At 41.9% G+C, this 20837-nt stretch overlaps 1 protein-coding gene across 1 annotated transcript in view; it reads left to right on the forward strand.

The window, feature by feature from the left end:
- The first annotated feature begins 3778 nt into the window (after positions 1 to 3778).
- TMEM163 (transmembrane protein 163) overlaps positions 3779 to 20837 on the forward strand; it is a 45080-nt gene continuing 28021 nt past the window's right edge. Inside the window, exons 1-3 of the mRNA XM_075610067.1 lie at positions 3779 to 4245; positions 8893 to 9012; positions 10107 to 10122. Of these exons, the coding sequence (XP_075466182.1) occupies positions 4047 to 4245; positions 8893 to 9012; positions 10107 to 10122 (335 nt within the window). The 5' untranslated portion in view covers positions 3779 to 4046. The remainder of the gene's footprint in view (positions 4246 to 8892; positions 9013 to 10106; positions 10123 to 20837) is intronic.

Here is a 20837-nt window from a genome sequence, read left to right on the forward strand (position 1 = left end):
TAATGAATTCATATTCAAGCAAAGTATTTACAGTACGAGCTTATTAATAATCAGGAAGAAAAGTGTGTCTCATTCAACATCAAAACAACAACCATGCAGTATACACAGATCCCCCAATGTATCACTTCCTCAAGCCCTGATACTGTGGCAAAATATGATACATAGTCAGTGGTAGAGATGGACGGATGTGTTGATAAATAATAATTCACGATTATATTAATAAATTAATTTTTTTGTCTACATTTTTTTTTTTGAATGTGAAAATTCGCAAATAGTTTTCAAGTTTTTTTTTCAATATTTGAAGATTCTCACATTTTTTTCCCCCTGTTTTTTTTCTTTCTTTGCCATATTTTTGAATATTCGCTAATTTTCGTACATTTGTTTAAAAAAAAAATTAAAAGAAACCGGTAGCGGCTTTTTGAGAACGCCAATGAATTAGGCATACAGTATACGCGACCATTGGTAAAAAATGCAATTTGCGCGGCAAAAATCGAATTTTGCTAAACCCTTCGCCAGGTCTCTGGGGTCAGGGGTCAAACTGAAGTAGTGACACTGTGCATGATTTAAAAAACCTTCTGAATGTATTAACACTGGGGCAAGCATCTTTGCACTGCACATAGGAAAGCATTACGCAATGTTATGCTATAAAAAAATAGAACGTGAGACTCGTTCTTATATCCCTATTTTATGAAAAAAGGGAAAGTAGGGTAAATTGATTAAAAAAAATAGTTACTCTGGGCTTGATAAGAACAAGTACCCCCTACTACCATCATGTATTAAGCAGTATAAACAATTCAATACCTAAATGTTCCCACCAGGTAAAATAAATGAGATGCTTGGCAGAAGTGAGCAGTAGATTGCCGATGTTTGTGGTTCCAGCTGCTGTGCTTAGACATGCAAATCCTGCGGCCTTTCAGCTTCCTTAAAACATGATATTAGTGCACGGGGCAGTATATCTTGGGGATTACTGGGCAGGATTAAGCCCTAACCCAGTTGTTTCTGTATTGATTTAAGCCACAATGATATTAGCTTTACAGAAACAACACTTAACCCCTTGGCTGCCAGAGAGGGCTGCAACGCATTGCAAAACATCCTCGCTGGCAGTGAAGAGGTTAATACGAATTCTGTACCTCCTAGAGTTCACCCCATCGTCATAGAGGGGTTATCTTTTGTAATGTGAGACAAACCCCTCAAGTTTGGGGGGAAAGGCCCAGATTAACATGAATGGGACAGCAAGATGTCCCAGATTTGGAGCCAGTTTGCCATCTCTGTGTTTGATTGAGTTTACTAGACTGGAGATGGGGAGAGAAGGGAGAGAGAGAAAAGGAGAGACTGCTCACAGATAACAGTAATACAGTGTGTTGGTAACTAACACCTGAAATGTTCCTTTGTATACAGGTATTATATGGTTTGGTCGAGTGGCAATGCTGGAGACACATTGGACCATATTTAGTAAGCAGGGCTATTCGGTAAGACCCCTCTCAGAGCCAGAAGACCCTACAGCTCATTCACATGAAAAGTTGGCAAAACCCGAAAATATTTAACTAGAACTTTTGTAGCCAAAGGTTTTAACCACACAGCTCATTGTGTACAATCTGCTATTTCGCGTGTTTAAAGCGGTGAAAAAGCAACTTATTTTTTATTTAAGTTTGAGCAAATTTGGAACGTGAAAATTACATTAAGTGACAATGCAAAGGCCCATTGGCTTTTTAGCATTACGGGAACTTGTTTCTGATTTTTTGGATTGAAGCAAACTTTTTGGCCAACTCAAAGGGTGAAATTCCCCAAGGTCTCTTAGAGGTCTCACTAGAGATCAGGGTAAGACACTGTTAACTATGTATCAACTGCCATTCGAATAAACTCATTGAGAGCAATGGTGCAGTTTTTGATCAGCGTTGTAGCTGGGAGATTAACTTCAAAGGTGTAAAAAATGAAAAAGCATCATGGTGGTGGGGGGGGGGGGGGGGGAGGAGGGGGGAGGAGGAGGGGGGGTAAGTTATGGGAATACCAATAATACATATGACAAAGGCAACATTTCAACCTTCTATTTGACATTTTCTACGTGTTGTATTACCTTCAATGTGCGATGGGAAAAGGGACACTGTTGCCTTTTTAATTGACAAAACTTTGCTTTCACTTGAAAGGGCTGTACAGGAAAAAATCTATTCCTGCTCTTTTACATCAAAAACCCTTTGATAATGGTCCACAAAGAACTTTACCCCATTATTTAACAGGACCAGTATTGAAACGATATTAAATTCTCTAATATTACTTTGACCAGCGATGATCCTTTACATGTTTTTATGCCTCCCAGCATGGGCGCCAGTGAGTTAACCCAGCGGTGTGCAAAGTGGGGGGCGGGAGATTTTTCTGGGGGGGGGGGGGGGGCGCGGGCAGTTGCAGGGGCTTTGCACTCTTCCCCGAGGCATTTAAATGAATGCCAGCGGATCGCTTGAGGCCTCTGCAACGCTATACTTACCTTGACTCTGCCGGCGTCACTCGTGTCCATGGCAACGCGGCGTCATTTGACGCTGCGGGGTCATGTGACGTGACATCACACTCATCAAAGGATGCTATGGGTCATGTGATGTCACATGACCCCGCGGCGTCATTTGACGCCGCATCAAGGTAAGGGAGGGGGTGCGCGAACCAGCAGGGGGAAGGCAGGTGGGCGCAGCTGCAAAGGTTTGCGCTCCCCTGAGTTAACCTATGGATATATTATGGTGTAAAATTCTGCACCCCTTTGAGTCATAGATTTCCCCATAGCTAGTGCCAAAACCGGGTCTGATTCAGGCAGGAAATGATGCAGTGTCTCAAACACTGTGCGCTTATACATCACTACAGATGGTCAAAAAACTCTCAAAGTCGGTTTCGCGGAATTTCCTGAGCTTCCCATTCAAAATGCGTTCCCTGGTGTAAAATGCGTCGCCGGATTGTGCCCGTTTCAATCCTTGCGGAATTAATCAAAAAGCACCACTGGATAAAATCCGCGGGTGGATTTTACCAGTCCAATCCACGGGTTCCGCAATCTGTTAGTGGATTTTAAGAAACCAATCTGTGGATTCAGCAGCCGGCACAAGGATTGTCGAATCCGCATATTGAATTCTTAAAATCCCCCATTGGATTAAGGGGGGATCCGCGGATTGGACGGTCTTTGATAAAAAAAAAAAAATAATAATAATCCTAAAAAGGCGAATTGCCCTTTTTGAGATTGATCTGTGGAAATCCGCGGTGGATCCAAAACCACGGACATTTTTTTTTTGCCCATCTCTATACATCACCTTTAAGAAGAAAACGCTAGGCACCTAGAAAGTGATACATCTCATAATAATATGTGCATCATGTCACTCCTACCTAAGTCTCCCTATGGATTCTCCTCATGTGGCAGCTGGAGACTAAATTGGAGCAAAGTACACTGATGCTAATGCCTCTATGAACAGCAATGTACCTCCAGATTTCCCTTGAGATGTAAACCCTACAGCCTGTATATAAAAAGGGCTGCAGCTTTCTCCCCTGTATTAAAAACAGTGGTCCCTTATTGTCATGCAGCATGGCAGCACTGCTAGGATGGAGTGATAATGAATGGGGTTTTGTGCACCTCCACGTACAGTATGTGTGTCCTTATTTACAGAGCTCTTTACAGCAGTGATACATATGCCATATTATAATCCAGGTAACCTGCAATGCTGGAAGGGTTTACATTAAAAAGACATCCATGGACACAGGTATATGTGAGGCCCCTGAGACAGCAGTGCTCATCCAACACCAAATAAAGAGCCCTTTGGAGTTGAGTGGTAGTGCTGCTGCCTCCCTCCTGCACTGAGTCACAGCTTCTTCTCAGCAGCCAGTGCGAGCTGGGGGCTGCCTTTAATTAGACCTTGTGTGTTACTCTCCCTGCCTGGCAGACCGGTGCTGCTAACTGAGGATGGCATGAGATTGCGTTGAAGCTTCTGGGATTGCAATTCCCCCCCTCCCTCTCTCTCCTCCTCTCCCCTGATCGGACTTCTCGCCTCGGTGCCACATTCCTGCATCTCTCCCTCACCAGGATGGACCCTTTCCACACAGAGCTGGGCTATGCTCCGGACCCCAGCATTGTGCAGCCTTCCTGCAACGGGCAGGCACCCCCAGCACACCCGGGGCAGGCACCCCCAGCACACCCGGAGCAGGAACCCACCCAAATGGACCGTGAGCAGCAGATGAAGATGAGTGAAAGTGCCCAGTTCAGCGATGGGGTGGAGAACAGAGGTGGGTGACTTGAGTTTCAGCAGGGTCAGGTGTAGGGAACCCCTAAAACACAGGCAGGGGGCGAGGGGGGCAGTTTTAGCCATAGAAAGGTCCCAGGACATTTAGACTATCTGAAATTGCACATGAAGTAATATGTATGTCCAAGGTGACCCATGCTTTCATTGCAATAGAAACTACGATCCTTTTATATCCTGGGCAATAAGGCACTGCCTGACCGTACAGAATTAACAAGGACATTTTGGGCAATCTGGAGTGGTTAACATTAGGTCATTGTGGTTACATATGTAAAAGCACTTACATGTTGACTCTATACTGTCACTGCCATAAGGCACCCAAGTGATGGGAGGATTTAAATCCCAGGGGCTCTGTGCAAAGTGTGATCCTGTGATCCCTGCATGTCAATGACATATTGATTGCGATCAATGTGATCCTGTGCCTGTGTAATGCCATTCCATTGTTGTTTTCAAACTCCTGGTAGCACTATTGCTTTGGAAACAGGAGTCACACCATTATATACTGTACTGTATATGGCCACTGAGTTTATTAACTCTTCTGAGTGCCTTATTGCTAACCAATTGTCCGTTGTAATTAATAGCCGAGTGATGAAAGCGCTGACCTTTGAAGTGGGAAACACGGGTTTCCGATCCATTGCTAACTCATACTGTAGGCAAGTGACTTTACCTTACTCTGCTCAAGCCCTAATCATTAGAGTGCAAGCTCTTCTACACAGCGACTCATCTCCTCTACCATGTGCAGCTTTACACCGGGCCCAGCATATGATTGTTATAAATATTCATGATGATAACCTAACTCTGTAGTGCATATGTGATTTACACACCGGGAATAGGTATTGAGAGTGTCACCCCTGTCACTGACTCCTATAGTAACACACCCCAGATCCTGGGTAAGTGACAAGGAAGCCTCCAGGCTGCAGCAATTCGGGTGCTCCAAGGGCAGGCTGAATAATTTAAAAGGAAGAGGGAGATATGGGAAGAGCAAATCAAAGCTCAACCAGTATAATAAGGCATCAGAGATGAGCTGAGAAATAGGTAACAAATTACATTTGTAAAGTAAGAAGGTTCAGTGCTTGCTTTCAACTTTATTGCTAAACAAGAACATGGATATATTATATCCATGTTATTATACTTGGTGTATATATATATATATATATATATATATATATATATAGACACACACACACACACACACACACACACACACACACACACACACACACACACACACACACACACACACACACACACACACACACACACACACAAAGGCAGGTAGATAGATATAGACAAAATTATATGATAGAACTAGATAGACTGGTAAACCAATAGAATAACAATCCCAAATATCAATATGATGTATTATTACACACTATATTACAAGTTCCAACCCAAGATCATTAAAAAAAAAATATATATATATCTATATATCTATATATCTATATATACAGCACAGATAACATTCCAAGAGACACTGTTTTTAAGTTTACCTTTTGCTTCATTCATTGTAACATCGCCGGAAGAAGAGATCAGTGTATCTCGAAAGCTCGCACAAATAAAAGCATTTCGTTAGCCACAGAACGGTATCATCTATTTATTTTTTTATTTTTTTGATTATATATATATATATATATATATATATATATATATATATATATAAAATCTTACCCTAAACAGGAGTAATTTTTTTAAAGGAATATTATGATCCTACAAATATGAACCACTCAATGGGATTTCTAATATATTTCTAATACCATTTCTTCATTTAAAAAATAAAAATAAACAAAAATCCCAATTTGGAAATCTATTTTGCGAGATGGAATAATTTCATAGAATCTATTAGTATATTTATAGAATCATCTTTCAATTCTTCAGCACCTGAATGAGTTACAGGGAAACTATTAGTGACATCTTTATTTGTTTTACATCAACATATTTGAGATACTGTTAGATAATCTATTGAATAAGCAAGATTCACATGTAAACATAATTTTCTCTAAAATAACATTATATACATTTTAATGTATAGATGTAAAACATACTTACATCTTTTTTTAAATTACTTTTCTATAGTACAATGTTGATTAATCATCAATATACTATGTGAATCCATAACATAAAATGTCAATAACATACTTTCTCTTTTTTTCCTCAGCCTCTTAAACAAAATAAGAGATTGCTGCCCGCTTTGTACTATAACAATTGTGTGTATATATATATATAAATATATATATATATATTCACTGTTGACATTAAAGTGCAAAAAATAGTCATGTTTTGTAGCTCTCCTTTGTGTGTTAATGAATGAAGAACTGATTGTGTCACAGGCCTCTTCCCGGGGTGCAGTTATTGATCCTAACTGAATGATTCTGACCACTTATGTATCCTAGGGTTTTTTCAGAGGTTTTAGATAGGATTGAAAAGGGAAAACAAAGGATAGTTCTGACAATGTAACCCAGTCCTCCAGATCAAATAACAGCTGGATTCTAAAATACATGGCTTTAGCACCATTAGTCATATTTGACTTATCAGGAAACTGTTTTCAGCATGCAGTCCTGGTGGGATCTGCAATGCACATTTTAAGGGTTTAAATATCACATGACAAGCACCCAGTGATAAAAAGTGACAAACATATGTAGTTATAGATGGGGGGAGGAGGTAGATATCTGAGTCTATTTTAGGTGTTTTGTTTCATTTTATGAATGTTATTCTGAAATAACTTATAAACAGGCAAAGTAACTGTTCTTCTGACCCTAAACACACAAGAAATGTTTACTTTAACTGCAGGCAAGTACTGGCGAACTCTATGCACCTTAGCACAAGAGCCTTAGTCCAGCCGAAATTCACTCTAATATTAGCTAGGCTTTTAGGTATCAATTACGTGGGAATATTTGTTGCTGTCCATATGTTTTCCCTGGAAAGGAATTAGGAGAGAGAATAAAGTTAGGATACATTTTATTATAGGGCCAGTCCTTGCCAGGATCAAATTGAACCAATGGAAATGCCTGCTTAATAAATGAAATGTAGGTGATTTGGGAAAAATTGCAAAAAATGTCACAAAGCAAATCCGAAGACAATCGCACAACTCGTCATTGTTTTTTCTCATAAAGGGTAATGTTTCTAAAAAATAAAAAAAATACTGTTCAGTTGCAACTACAATAATACTGAGGTTGGACATATATTTTAAATCAAATTAAAGCTTAGACCAGGGGTGGCCAACTCCAGTCCTTAAGCACAGGTGACTCAATCAGTCCCTGCTTCAGCACACATGGCATTCTCAGTCTTCTCTTGAGCCACTGATTAAGCCACCTGTGCAAAAGCAGGGATATCCTGAAAACCGGACCTGTTGGTGGCCCTTGCGGCCTGGAGTTTGCCTCTCCTGGCTTAGACCACTGGGATTAGCGTGCATAGTAAATATTTGCTCTTATCACAGAACCACTTACCTCTCCCTGCTACTTACCTGTAGACAAATACATATAGAGACTATGTAGCAAGTATAAAAGGTACTTTTATAATGACCATTACTACCATACATTTTTTCTGTTGGAATAGGGACCACCATTAGGCGGGGAAAGGACTGGTTTCATAGATCATTGTTACTGAGTCTCTAAGAGTTGCTTTGTTTCTGGATTTAAATAATGTAGCCATCTACTGTACCCTGTTGAATTGAGAACATATGTATTGTTTGGAGTCTGGAGATATACTGTACCATTAGATGCCAGTTGGCAATTGCATTAAAAGAAAGCTCTTCTACAGACTCCGCTGGAATTACATCATTTATCGTAGGTTACGAGAACTTTGAACTACAGGTGTAGTAGCCAACGTTATCGGCGCGCTGCAGCATTAGGCTGCGATTATAGTGAGCGCGACGGCGCATGCGATTTTGCACACTGTGCGAACAAAATGCAGCAGCTGATACTGGCCGTCCATAGTGTGTGCGAGAGCGGACGCGATGTAGAGCATCACATGGGCGGTTCAGCCAATAAGGGTGACCCGTCCGCCACGCCTCCCCATCGCCTCCATCTACAAGTGCACAAAGTGTACGGATCGCTCGACGCCATGCGCTCCGTCGCACGCCTACTATAAACGCAGCCTTACATACACAATGCGCCAGCAGGAGAAGCCACCATTGTTTTGAATCAGCCACAGGTGATAAGGGACGTGGCTCTCACCCAGTTTCCCCTGCAGGAGCGCACCGTGGGTTGCAATAACTGTGGGTACCTCTGTAGTTCAAGGCTCATGTAACTATACTGGTCCTGTAGAACTGTAAAGTTACTGTCATTTATTCTATTGTCATACTTTTTAGCGGACTCGAATAAAAATAAACCTATAGTGTACAAAGCTTTAAATTCCTCACACCTCTGGAAACTGTGTCTCCTTCCTGGTGAACATGAAGTAGGCACCTGTGAGATTTTGGAAGCTCTGTGCGTCTAATTTCATCTATGAAAAACTATCCTGTTGGTTCCCTGAAATGTATCACAATCTATGTCAAATCTGTAGCATAATGCACTCAGAACTCATATTATTAATACAGTTATATGATCGGCAATATTTACTAATTGAAATGATTATCTGCTGCTGATACTTGCCCTTAATAACATATATACTTTTTCTTTGCTACTGTTTCTGTTAGGTTTACTAGAGAGCAGCACAAAGCTTAAACCACACGAAGCCCAAAACTACAGGAAAAAGGCATTATGGGTATCCTGGATTTCCATTGGGATCACATTGGTTCTGGCAGTAGCAGCATTCAGTGAGTATCCGATGTCTTCTTGGCCATGGTCTGCCAAGTGGCTATCTCTTATATTTATATTTGATCAGAAACCATATGGAAGCTTTGATCTCTGATACTGTAGGCGGATGTTTTTTTAAAGCCAATATAAGGACATGAATCCATTAGACTTGGTAATGTAGCTGCAAAGTAAAAACAAAAGCCTATGCATATCTAACCAGCTCAACACAAACATATTGTTAATGTATAGAGCTGGCGTTAATGTGCGTGGCTGGGGCCTGCACATCATCTAATGGAACATAAGGAGAAAAATGCCCGTTTGACTTTAATTTAGCTTCCCAAGCAAATCTCTGTCTTTGAATGTTTTATGCTAAGGTATCTATGTATGGTCATAGAATGGGAAGCCAAGGTACCAAATGTACAGTATATGGTACACTGATGGGACATTGTTCAGTTTGTGTTATGTCAAATCTATGTAGCAAGTTGCCCTAGCACTCGTTTCCAGGGACTTGTATCCATTAGTGATGTCAGAGAGAAAACGCCAAGTGACCATCAGTCATGTTCCTAAAATGCGTGTTAAGGCATAAAGAAAATGTTTGTTTTCGTCAAATATAATCAATATGTTAACCAAATGTGTTACTGTGCAGATTAGCTCATTGAAGAATGTTGCTACATCTTGTTACAATAAGTGTGTTGGGCAACTTTTGAAGTGAAACTTCTTTGCTCGCACCTTGTAAATTTTGATTGAACAAAACTCCGTCATGGAGACAAAAATGTGAAACGGAAGTGACGTAAGGCGTGTGCGCGAGCACGCGTCTCCCCCCCCCCCAGCTGGCTAATATCACAGCCGTTCGCGCATGCGCAGAAGCAGCCAGCACCGTAAAACAGGAATGAATACTGCAGCTCCATTTATATACTAAACAGAAACAATTACAATGTATAACCAATGAAATAAATGTGAAAATATGTAAGAAAATAAAGCTACTAAATTAGACAAAAAATATACATCTCATGCAAACATAAGAAGCACTACATTCAATGCACGGTTCTCCAAAAAAACAATTCATCTCATTTTTGTTGTTTGTTTTTGAAGGACTCTCCCTTTATTCTCTCAGGACTTGAGCTTGAAAGGTATTAAAAAAAAGACGGTGTGTGTGTGCCGAGCACGCGCATTCTAAGTGAAACTTCTTTGTGTTTTGTCACTGCAATTGTATTTTGCTGTTTTTGATTGAATGACAGACTTTTGAGAGTATAATTACAATTTCAGTGACAAAACACAAAGAAGTTTCACTTAGGCTAAGGCCCCGCTCCCTCAGTCAGCACGCCCGCACTGCAGACAGGCGGGGCACTGACAGACACAGGCCGCGATATGCGGTCTGTAGGGAGCGGGAGCCGGAGCGGGAGGTGGGCGGGAGTGGGAGGCTTGAGCGGGAGGGGGGGCGTGGCTTGAGCGGAGGGACCCGCTACTCTCCCCCCCTCCCTCCAAGGGCTCGGGCTGGAGCTGCTGATGGAAGGTAATCAAAAGCAACACACACACGCACACGCACAATTCTCTTGAATCCCCTAGTGGCTGACGCGTCACAGCGTGTAGTGAACTGTGCAGCCAGGGGGGACCGGGACCGGCTCGGGAGGATTCCCCTGCTGGTGGGGAACGCTCAGGCAGCCGCCCGTGCCGCCGGGCGCAGCGGGTCCCAGCCCTTACACCGCGCGTGCTCGCCACAACCCCCCCCCCCTCTTTTTTCCTCTGTAGCTCACCCTATTACCAGCACATAATTTGCCGCCTGGCGTGCCCCCGTATAACAGATTGATACTGTGATGTTAAGTGACACCATATTAAAAGCATCAATAGTAGAGCAAAAACACTATTACTTCCCATGACACATAGCCCATAAAATGATTGTTGCAGTTCTAGCAAGGGTACATGTATTAGGGATAGTTTTTTTTTATTTTTCTCTAGGGAGAATGAGCTCTGGAAGGTCTGAGAGAGATACTCAGCATTACCATACAGTGCAATATGTATTTACATGTAGTAGGTGGCAGTATTTTCTCTGCTGAGCATAACATTCTATTTTCAACTCATTTTTTACTGCCAATATCTTTTTTTTGAACAAAAATAATAACACTGTATTTGCCTGAGGGGTTTTCAACAGCAAAAAGAGGTCGAATAATTCAAGACAAACAATCCCTTATTTAATTTTCCGGGAATGTCCTGGTTTTTCCCACTGGATCTTTATCACAGTAACCAAACGTCTGGAATATTTATATTATTTGCTGCAGTTATCCAATATTGCCTCATGCTCCTTGCAAACTAAATCTCATAGGAAAGGTAACATTCGTAGTTATGCCTGCTAAATATAATTGTCACCTCATGTTGGAAAACATCACTATTTAAGTAACAATTGTCACCATGTTCAGTGTCACTCACCAGACAAGATAATGACAGTCTGTGTTATTGTCAGAGATTTGGAGGTTGGCTTTATTGTTTAATCCACAGCGTAGGACCGGCAGGAATTCTGTGTCAGCTCCCAGGAGGGATTATTCGAATGTGCCCAAGTGCTCGCTGCACAATTTAGCATACATTACAGGAAGCAATTTATATGAAGAGAACAGCCCAGCCACTCAATTGTACAAAAGTACATTAACATATTGTATTAAATCAGGATAGGATGCAAAGCAAGACAGGATGAATACATCATAACGCAGGCAATATGACAAGCTGGGTTTAATCCAGGTATTGCACTGTGAATAATAACTTGTCCTTTTTGGTATTGAAGTCAGGTGGACCGGAGTGTTATCTTACAGGTAAAAAAAAATGTTGCTTTGGTAAAATATGGAAATATGACAAGTGTCTTTGGAACATTATGGAGCATAAAGAAAGATAAAAGAGATGGCTTAAAGGGTAGACAATGTTACATTAATCAAAGTCTGAGTCTATTTTGCTGCAGTTAAACTTGGGGCAAAAGTTGGCAAGACTTTCATCCATTCCCTTGTCTGATTATTTCCATGGGCATACAGTATGTACTGGGATAGAATAGAAAACCATTACAGAATATTGTGTAAGAGTGAAGTGTACAGGAAAGTGTGTGGTTACTGCTGTTCTTGCAATACAGCAGGACCTCCTTATGTTACTAACCACGCGGTATAGCAGCAGGACATGTTTGGAGATGAACATGGAAATACAATTACCAATAGTTGCTGAGACTTATATAGTCTTGCCACTCACGCTGCTTTTTGTGTGCTATGCAACCTCACTGCACTGAAACACAAGACTGCGGATGCAGTGTGATGGTACAGTATAAAGGAGGGTACATGATTTTGTGGAAGAGTGGACAGCAGCTGCTTTTGATAGAGAAATATAGGAGGTTATGTACTAAAAGTCTTGTGGCTGAAAAAGTAAGGAATTGATTCAATCTGTTGTACTCTGCTGCAGGGGGGCTCAACTCCAGTCCTCAAGCTCCCCCAACAGGCCAGGGTTTCAGGATATCCTTGCTTCAGCACAGGTGGCTCAATCAGTCTCTGCTTCAGCACAAGTGGCTCAATCAGAGGCTCAGTCTGCAACTGAGCCACCGATGCTGAAGCTGGATACCCTGAAAACCTGACCTGTTGGGGAGGAGGAGCACGAAAGCTGGGGTTGAGCACCCCTGCTCTACTGCAATGAACACAGTATCGCAACCTCACAGTGGTGTTGTGACCCTATACAGCAGGCCTGCACATCTCCAGTCCTCGAGGGCCGCAAACAGGCCAGTTTTTAAGGATATCCCAACTTCAGCACAGCTGGCTCAATTAGTGGCTCAGTCATACTGAGCCACTAATTGAGCCAGCTGTGCTGAAGTAGGGATATCCTGAAAACCTGACCTGTTTGCAGCCCTCGAGGACTGGAGTTGTGCAGATCTGCTATACAGTATATTTTAAATACCACTGGCTGCAAAATAGGTGCCGAAAAACAGCACCAGATTTACCAGAGAAAAACAATGTTATTAACGGCAATGGGCTTTTTTTCCTTTGATACATTTGGTGTAGTTTGCATTATTCTCTCCCCAGGTGTGTAGCTGGTTGATAAATATACCCCACAGCCCTTCCCCAAAATGGCCTCACATGTGTAAGTGTTGGCCAGAAGTAAATAGCGATCGTTCGATGCCCCCTACGTTTTTTTTCTGGGGTTTTTCTCAAAGTACTTTATTTTATATGGTATTCCCTTTAAGAATTACCCCCTATGTATTAAATGGTAATAACCAGTAGCAAATGTGATGACCTATGAATGCTGTAATGGCTGATACCATTTAACTCAACCGGGGAGGGGAGCTTCAGGTTGGTAATGTACAAATGGTATTAGGCCATTAAAACCCTGCTAGAAGCAAAGAGGTTAAGTTAGAAGCCTGGTGTCTTTGTGCTGATTGTGCTGTATATTGGAGACAGGCTGTGACGCTCACTGTCTCTTTAGAAGCTTCCTACATTGATTCTGCTCTATATTACATCTTGCATGCATCAATTACAGTGACCCACCAGCTCACATTGTTTATCATGGTTTAATAGCTGAGCTAGGAATAAAAGATTTGCTCTGGCTTACCGTGCAGAGAATGTAAGGAACAGGACTATAAAAAATGTACTTGTTCATTCATCGCCTTAGATGTCTGAGTGTCTAGAAAATAAATCTTATCTGAGACTTCAGAGGCCGCTGTGTCTTATTGAGGAAGGAAAGGTCATTTTAGACATCTTGAGCAGCCCCTGTCGAATCGTCCCCAAGTGTAATTTAATGGACATCCCTCTTTTGTCATCTAGTGCAGGGGTGCTCAACACCCCCCAACCGGTCAGGTTTTAAGGATATCCCAGCTTCAGCACAGGTGGCTCAATAGAAGCCCAGTCGAAGACGGAGCTCTTCTGCTGAAGCAGGGTCTGAATAAGCCACCTGTGCTGAAGCAGGCATATCCTTTAAATCTTACCTGTTGGGGCTTGTCTTGAGGACTGGAGTTGAGAATTCCTGATCTCTTGTACGTACTGTGACAGTAGGGGTAGATTTGCCTGCTTTTAAATAAAGGTTAAGTCCGCCATTACCCCTACCTGTCAATGATATGATGTAGTTATTTATGTATGTACAGTTTATTGTACCAGTCCTATATATGTTCCTCTTAAAGGATGTAAAACTTCCTCTTAAAGGATGTTCCTCTTAAAGGATGTTAAAGAGTATGGAGCTTTACGGGTTAACTCTCTCTCTTGGAAAAAAAGCTGGCACCACCTCAGAGTTGGGTATTGTAGGCCTGGACACAGTGGAAAAGGAATTTCAACAGCAACAAAGGAAAGGGTTATTTACAGTAAGGGCAGTTAAAATGTGGAATTCATTACCCATGGAGACTGTGATGGCAGATACAATAGATATCTTTAAAAAAAAAGTTGTGATATCTTTTTTAGAAAGGAAAGGTATACAGGGATATACCAAATAAGTAAACATGGGAAGGATGTTACTCCCGGGCGTAATCTGATTGCCAATATTGAAGTCAGGAAGGAATTTATTTTTCTCCTTATGAGACATCGTTGTATTTTTTATGTGCCTTCATATGGATCAAAGTACTGTAAATAGAAATATAGTTACATAGTAGATGAGTTTGAAAAAAGACGTACGTCCATCAAGTTCAACCTATGCTAAATTTAGATAACAGATACTTTATCCTATATCAATACTTACTTATTGATTCAGAGGAAGGCAAACAAAAAAAACCCAGAGTCATATCATCCAATGATATCTCATAAGGGGAAAAATACATTCCTTGCTGACTCCTGGAATTGGCAATTGGATTAATCCCTGGATCAACATCCTTCCCATGTATACTTATTTGGCAAATCCCTGTATACCTTTCCTTTCTAAAAAGATGTCCACATTTTAACTGCCCTTACTGTAAAGAACCCTTTCCTTTGTTGCAGGTGAAATCTCCTTTCCTCCAACCTCAAGGGATGGCCCCAAGTCCTTTGTACTGCCCGTGGGATGAATAGTTCATTTGAAAGCTCCATGTTTTGTCACCGAATATATTTGTATATAGTTATCATATCCCCTCTTAGACGCCTCTTTTCTAATGTAAATAAATCTAATTTAGCTAGCCTCTCCTCATAAGTTAGATTGTCCATCCCCTTTATTAATTTGGTGGCTCTTCTCTGCACTCTCTCTGGTTCCATAATGTCTTTTTTTAGGATTGGTGCCCAAAATTGTACTCCATATTCAAGGTATGGTCTTACTAATGCTTTGTAAGGGGGCATAATTATGTTTACTTCCCTTCCGTCCATTGCCCATTTAATGCAAGATAAGATCTTGTTTGTCTTTGCAGCTACTGCATGACTTTGTGCACTATTGCTAAGCCTGCTGTCTACAAGCACTCCTAAATCCTTCTCCATCAAGGATTCCCCCAATTTATCCCCATTTAATTTGTGTCGCCTTTTTATTCTTGCATCCCAAATGCATAACCTTACATTTCTCTGTATTAACCTCATTTGCCATTTACCTGCCCACATTTCCAGTCTCTCCAAGTTCTTCTGAAGAGAAATTACATTCTGCTCTTATTCTATTACCTTACACAATTTAGTATCATCAGCAAAGATGGAGACTTTGCTCTCGATTCCAAACTCAAGGCTAATAATTAATAAACAAGTTAAAAAGCAGGGGTCCCAGTACCGATCCCTGAGGTACTCCACTCACGACTTTAGCCCAACCTGAAAAAGTTCCATTTATGACAACCCTCTGTTGTCTGTCCTTTAACCAGTTTTCAATCCAGGTGCATATATTATTACTGAGTCCAATTTTCTTTATTTTGTACATCAACCTCTTGTGTGAAACCGTATCAAAAGCCTTTGAAAAATCTAAGTAGACCACATCAACTGCATTACCCTGGTCTATATTCCTACTTACCTCCTCAAAGAAACAAATAAGGTTAGTTTGACATGATCAGTCCTTCATAAATCCATGCTGACTATTACTAATAATTTTTTTTTCATTAGGTATTCCTGAATATTATCCCATATTAAACCTTCAACTAGTTTCCCCACTATTGAAGTCAGGCTTACAGGTCTGTAATTCCCCGGTTGTGATCTAGCTCCCTTTTTAAATATAGGCACCACATCTGCTTTACGCCAATCTTGTGGTACTGAGCCTGTGGAAATGGAGTCCTTGAATATTAAATATAATGGTTTGGCTATTACTGAACTTAACTCCTTGAGAACTCTTGGATGTATGCCATCGGGGCCAGGTGCCTAGTTTACTTTCATTTTTTTCAAGCCACTTATGAACTTCTTCCTCAGTTAACCAATTGTTCATTAATATGGAGGTTGTGGCTTCCTCCTGCGGCACTACTATTGAACTTGATTCTTCTCTGGTAAACACAGAGGCAAATAATTTGTTTAATACCTCTGCTTTTTCCTTATCTCCAATAATCTGCCTACCCATTTCACACTGAAAGGGTGCTATATTTTCTTTTCTCATTTTTTTGTTATTAAGGTACTTAAAGAACTTTTTAGGGTTGACCTTCCTTTCTATTGCAACCCTTTTTTCATTATCCATTTTTGCTAATTTGATTGCCCTTTTGCAATTTTTGTTACATTCCTTATAATTCTGATACGATGTCTCCATCCCTTCTGACTTAAAGAATCTAAACGCCTTCCTCTTCTTGTAGGATAAGTATCTGTCACAGGCTGAACTTGATGGACATATATGTCTTTTTCGACCTCATCTACTATGTAACTATGTAACACCATGTAACCATGTAACCATGTAACTTTAGGCATCTGTTCAATACACTGTGAAGCCATCTTCCTCGGGTTGGAGAAAATGTTAGTCCTATTAGAATGAATGGAGTTGAAGTCTTCTCCAGCTATGGGAAGACCGCTTTACAGCATATTGAATAGATGACCATCACAGGGCTTCACTAAGCTCAGATTGACTTGAATAACAGTTAATGCTGGATGAAGCTCAGACTCACCTTATTTGAGATGAATAAATCCTCCCCCCCCCCCCCCCACCCTAAGGGACTTATTACAATTGGTGTAAGGCCTGGGACATAGTAGATAGGGCTGTGCTGAGCCGTGCTGAGCCGCGCTGAGCAGATGCACTTACCCCCTGCATCTGTCATCAGCGCGGCATTAGCAGCTGCTTCCGCACGCTTCCGCACGCTTCCGCATGCGTGCAGAGGCTCAGAAATTCTGAGCAGACAGGCAAATTTAAAATTTGCAGCTCAGGGAAGCGGAGGAGCGGTCACGTGATCGCTCACATCCAAATGGGAACGAGGGACTAGCCCCGCCTCCCGCCACGCCTCCATTCTGCCTCTCCCACGCCTTTGCCCCACCCCAGCCCCACCTCCGCCCCCAAAGCGTGCTCACTGCCTCGCCTGCCAGGACACAAAAAAGCTTCAGTTTGAGCAGGCGAGGCCTAGCAGGAGCGCTGATCAGCGCGGCCCGTGGCACCACCATGCCCAAGGCCTAAGGCGACTGGTCACACTACAATAGGCTGATAACTGCCATTCTGAATAAGGTCCTTAGTTGTGGTGTGTAAGCAGAGGGAAATGAGAGGACTTGTCTCTCTCTCTCTCTCTCTCTCTCTTAGGAGCTGACTTGGTTTCTAAAACCAAGGCTATCCCACTGTAAACAGCATAAAAGAGAAGAAAGCAGCGCACTGCCCAGAGAGCCAGGTGGTGTAAAAATATAAAGATTTATTCAGTAATAAACATTACCAAAAGGAGGTTTAAGCCTCCTACGTGTTTCGCACAATCAATGTGCTTTATGAAGGATATTTCCTTCAGGAGAATTGGAAATGACTATATATTGGTCACTCACTTAGTAGTATAGCCACTCCATAGAAGAGTTGGACTCATATGATTCACTCATTGAGGATTTCTGTTATATTCTGGAACTATTAGAGCACCCACTATCTTCATATCTTGAACTATCCCACTTTAAAGACCAGTGCCTTTACGGTTATACTTTATGGCTATGCAGTAATAGAGATACAAAAATAAAATAAACAACCTTTACTTCAAGGGAGAATTTAGCCCCATAAATCAATATTCTACATAGTTTATTGCAAAGAAAATACATAGCTGACTAGATCAGCTAACAAGAAAATTAGAGCCTTTTAAAGCCTCTTTATCTTCATTTAGACTCTCCATTTTTGCATGCACCTTGCACTAAGCAGCACATAGTAATTCCTATCTATACTGACTGATCGCCCTGCCTGTACATGATCTCATTTTGTGGTTACAAGAGTTTAATAGCTGTCAGTATCCAAGGGTTGGGAGTTCATGCGTTCAGACTAATGAGCTTCACTAGGTGGATTATTCTTGCAGTTAGATTCTATTGTAAATCACAGTGAAGTTACAGAAAGTGAAACACTGGCAATGCTGTTATTAATGTTTATCAGTATGCATGTATCGGATGGAGATATTGTAAGTCTGCATGCAGAGCCGCTGACAGATTTCTCGGGGCTCAAGACTAGAGTATTGACTGCCCCCCACCTCGTGTTGGTGGTCTTGCGAGCCACCCCCCCGTCCCCATTTCACACCTTCTCTATCCCCCCTTCTCACCCCATGTATTTTTCTCCCCCTCTGTCTTACTCACTCTCCCCCCACTCACCCCTCTCTCTCTTCCTCAAGCCCTCCCTTACATCCCCTCTCTCCTCTCACTCCCCCTCCATCAATTGCCTCCCTTTCACTCAATCCCGCTCCCTCAATCCCCCCTCCTCACACTCATTCCCTCCTCCTCCCCTGGCCACACCCAACCACACCCACAATTCCCCCCACACAAGAATTACCCCCCCTCCACCAAATCCATATAAAACACAACCCCCCAAATACATACTAAACCCCCCAAATACATAAAAAAAAACAAATACAAACAAAACACCCCCCTTCCCAAATACATACAACCCCCCCCACCCCAAATAAACACACTAACATCAGAGAGAGGCCTTGTGCGGGACAGTGAGAGAGGCCTTGTGCGGGACAGTGAGAGAGGCCCGCAGCTGGGAGAGCCAGGGTCCGGCAGCAAGTAGAGCACCGGCAGCCGGAAAAAGTTGGGCCCGACCTCTCGCTGGGCTCAACTTCCAGCGCCTGGCCCCTTGCTATCACAGTGCCCCGGACAATTGTCCCAGTTCTCCCCCCCTGTCGGCGGACCTGTCTGCATGGGTTATGTATCAAAGTCTCCCAGGTGCAATACTGCAGAACACAGCACCAGATTTAGCAAAGGAAAACAATAATTTGCTTGGATAAGGTTGCCCCAGTTTTTAAGCTGAGTAAAAGCCCCCTGCACCAATTTTGTTGTAAAGTACGTGCAGTCTCAGGATTCGAGGAGTGGTGCGATGTAGCAATAAGACTGATGAGATGTAAATATTACAATAGCATCGTCTCTGCATTTCATGGAGTAATTGTCTTTCCATTTATGACGTGTGAAACAACGGTGTCAGCCAGTAGGAGTTAGAAAGCACACTAAAGGCATGAAACCTGATTCATTAAATCCCTTACGCTGCGTAACTATGCAATGGGATGAAATAGCTGGTCCGTTGTAAACCCTTCCAGCACTCAAGGGGCGAAATACATATTCCAGAATTTAAAGAAGACAATGCAAACAGAATTCTCTACGGTAATCGATTGATCGGCATCACGTTCCATAATGCTGCTACTCTTAGCTGCTCCGTACCTGGAACTGGTATGATGCTATTTTGTTTAATTGAGAATATATTGTAATTACGCCACAATTGTGATGTTTTGTTCTGCAAATTGTGAAGTACAGTAATTACCAATTTGCATAGAGAGATAAATGATATCTGGCGTGCCATTTGAGAAAGGCTGGGATGCAGCAGCAAGCTAATGAGATCTTTTATCACTGAGCCTTGGTATGTAATCATTTTCTGCAGCAGAACTATGGGCCAATACAAATACCCCAATGTGTTATAATGTATTAGCTTTAAAACAACCACATATCTGTATCGTTAATCCTAATAGGAAGAGGCACGTGTCACTTGCTGGGCCGGCGTCACAAGAGGGGAAAACGCTAATATGTAAAACATACTGTGTGTATCCTTCTGCACACTTCGTCATATTGTCATCTCAATAGCAATGTGTGTGACAGATGTCTTGTGTTGCAGTATGTTGTAGTTGGCTGATGCATTAATGCAGGGGTGGCCAACTCCAGTCCTTAAGGGCCACCAACAGGTCAGGTTTTAAGGCTCTCCATGCTTCAGCACAGGTGGCTCAGTCGTTGACCTGTTGTTGGACCTTGAGGACTGGCGTTGGCCACTCCTGCACTATGTGATGTAAAGAAACCTAAATGCACCTGTATATGTGTACCCCCCCCCCCACACACACTGTTCCCCACCCTCTTTCTTTTTGTACGCCTTCCTCCCCCCCCCCCCCCACCCCCAAATTCCCCAAACTTTTTTGTAAACCTTCAAAAATAAATAAAGAAAAATTGGGAAACGAAGAAGAAGATGATGAAGAAGATGAAGATGAACAAAAAGGAAAGTAGCAGGGAGAGGTAAGTGATTCTGTGATAAGAGCAAAGATTTACTATACATGCTAATCTGAGTGGTCTAAACCAGGAGTGGCCAATTCCAGTCCTCAAGGGCCACCAACAGGTCAGGTTTTCAGTATATCCCTGCTTCTGCACAGGTGCCCCACAAACAGTGGCTCAGTCGAATATTGTATATATACTGTATATTGTTAGGGTGACCAGATTTTGAAAATAAAAAACCGGGACATTTTTTTTTTTTTACATAACAGTTTATTTATTGTAGTACACTTATACTTACGACCATTAGTCCTTGTTACATAGTTGTGTGTGTGTGTGTGTGTGTGTGTGTTGACCTCACTAATCGAACA

The sequence above is a fragment of the Ascaphus truei genome, chromosome 7 (assembly GCF_040206685.1).
Source record: "Ascaphus truei isolate aAscTru1 chromosome 7, aAscTru1.hap1, whole genome shotgun sequence".
Taxonomy (NCBI): Eukaryota; Metazoa; Chordata; class Amphibia; order Anura; family Ascaphidae; genus Ascaphus; species Ascaphus truei.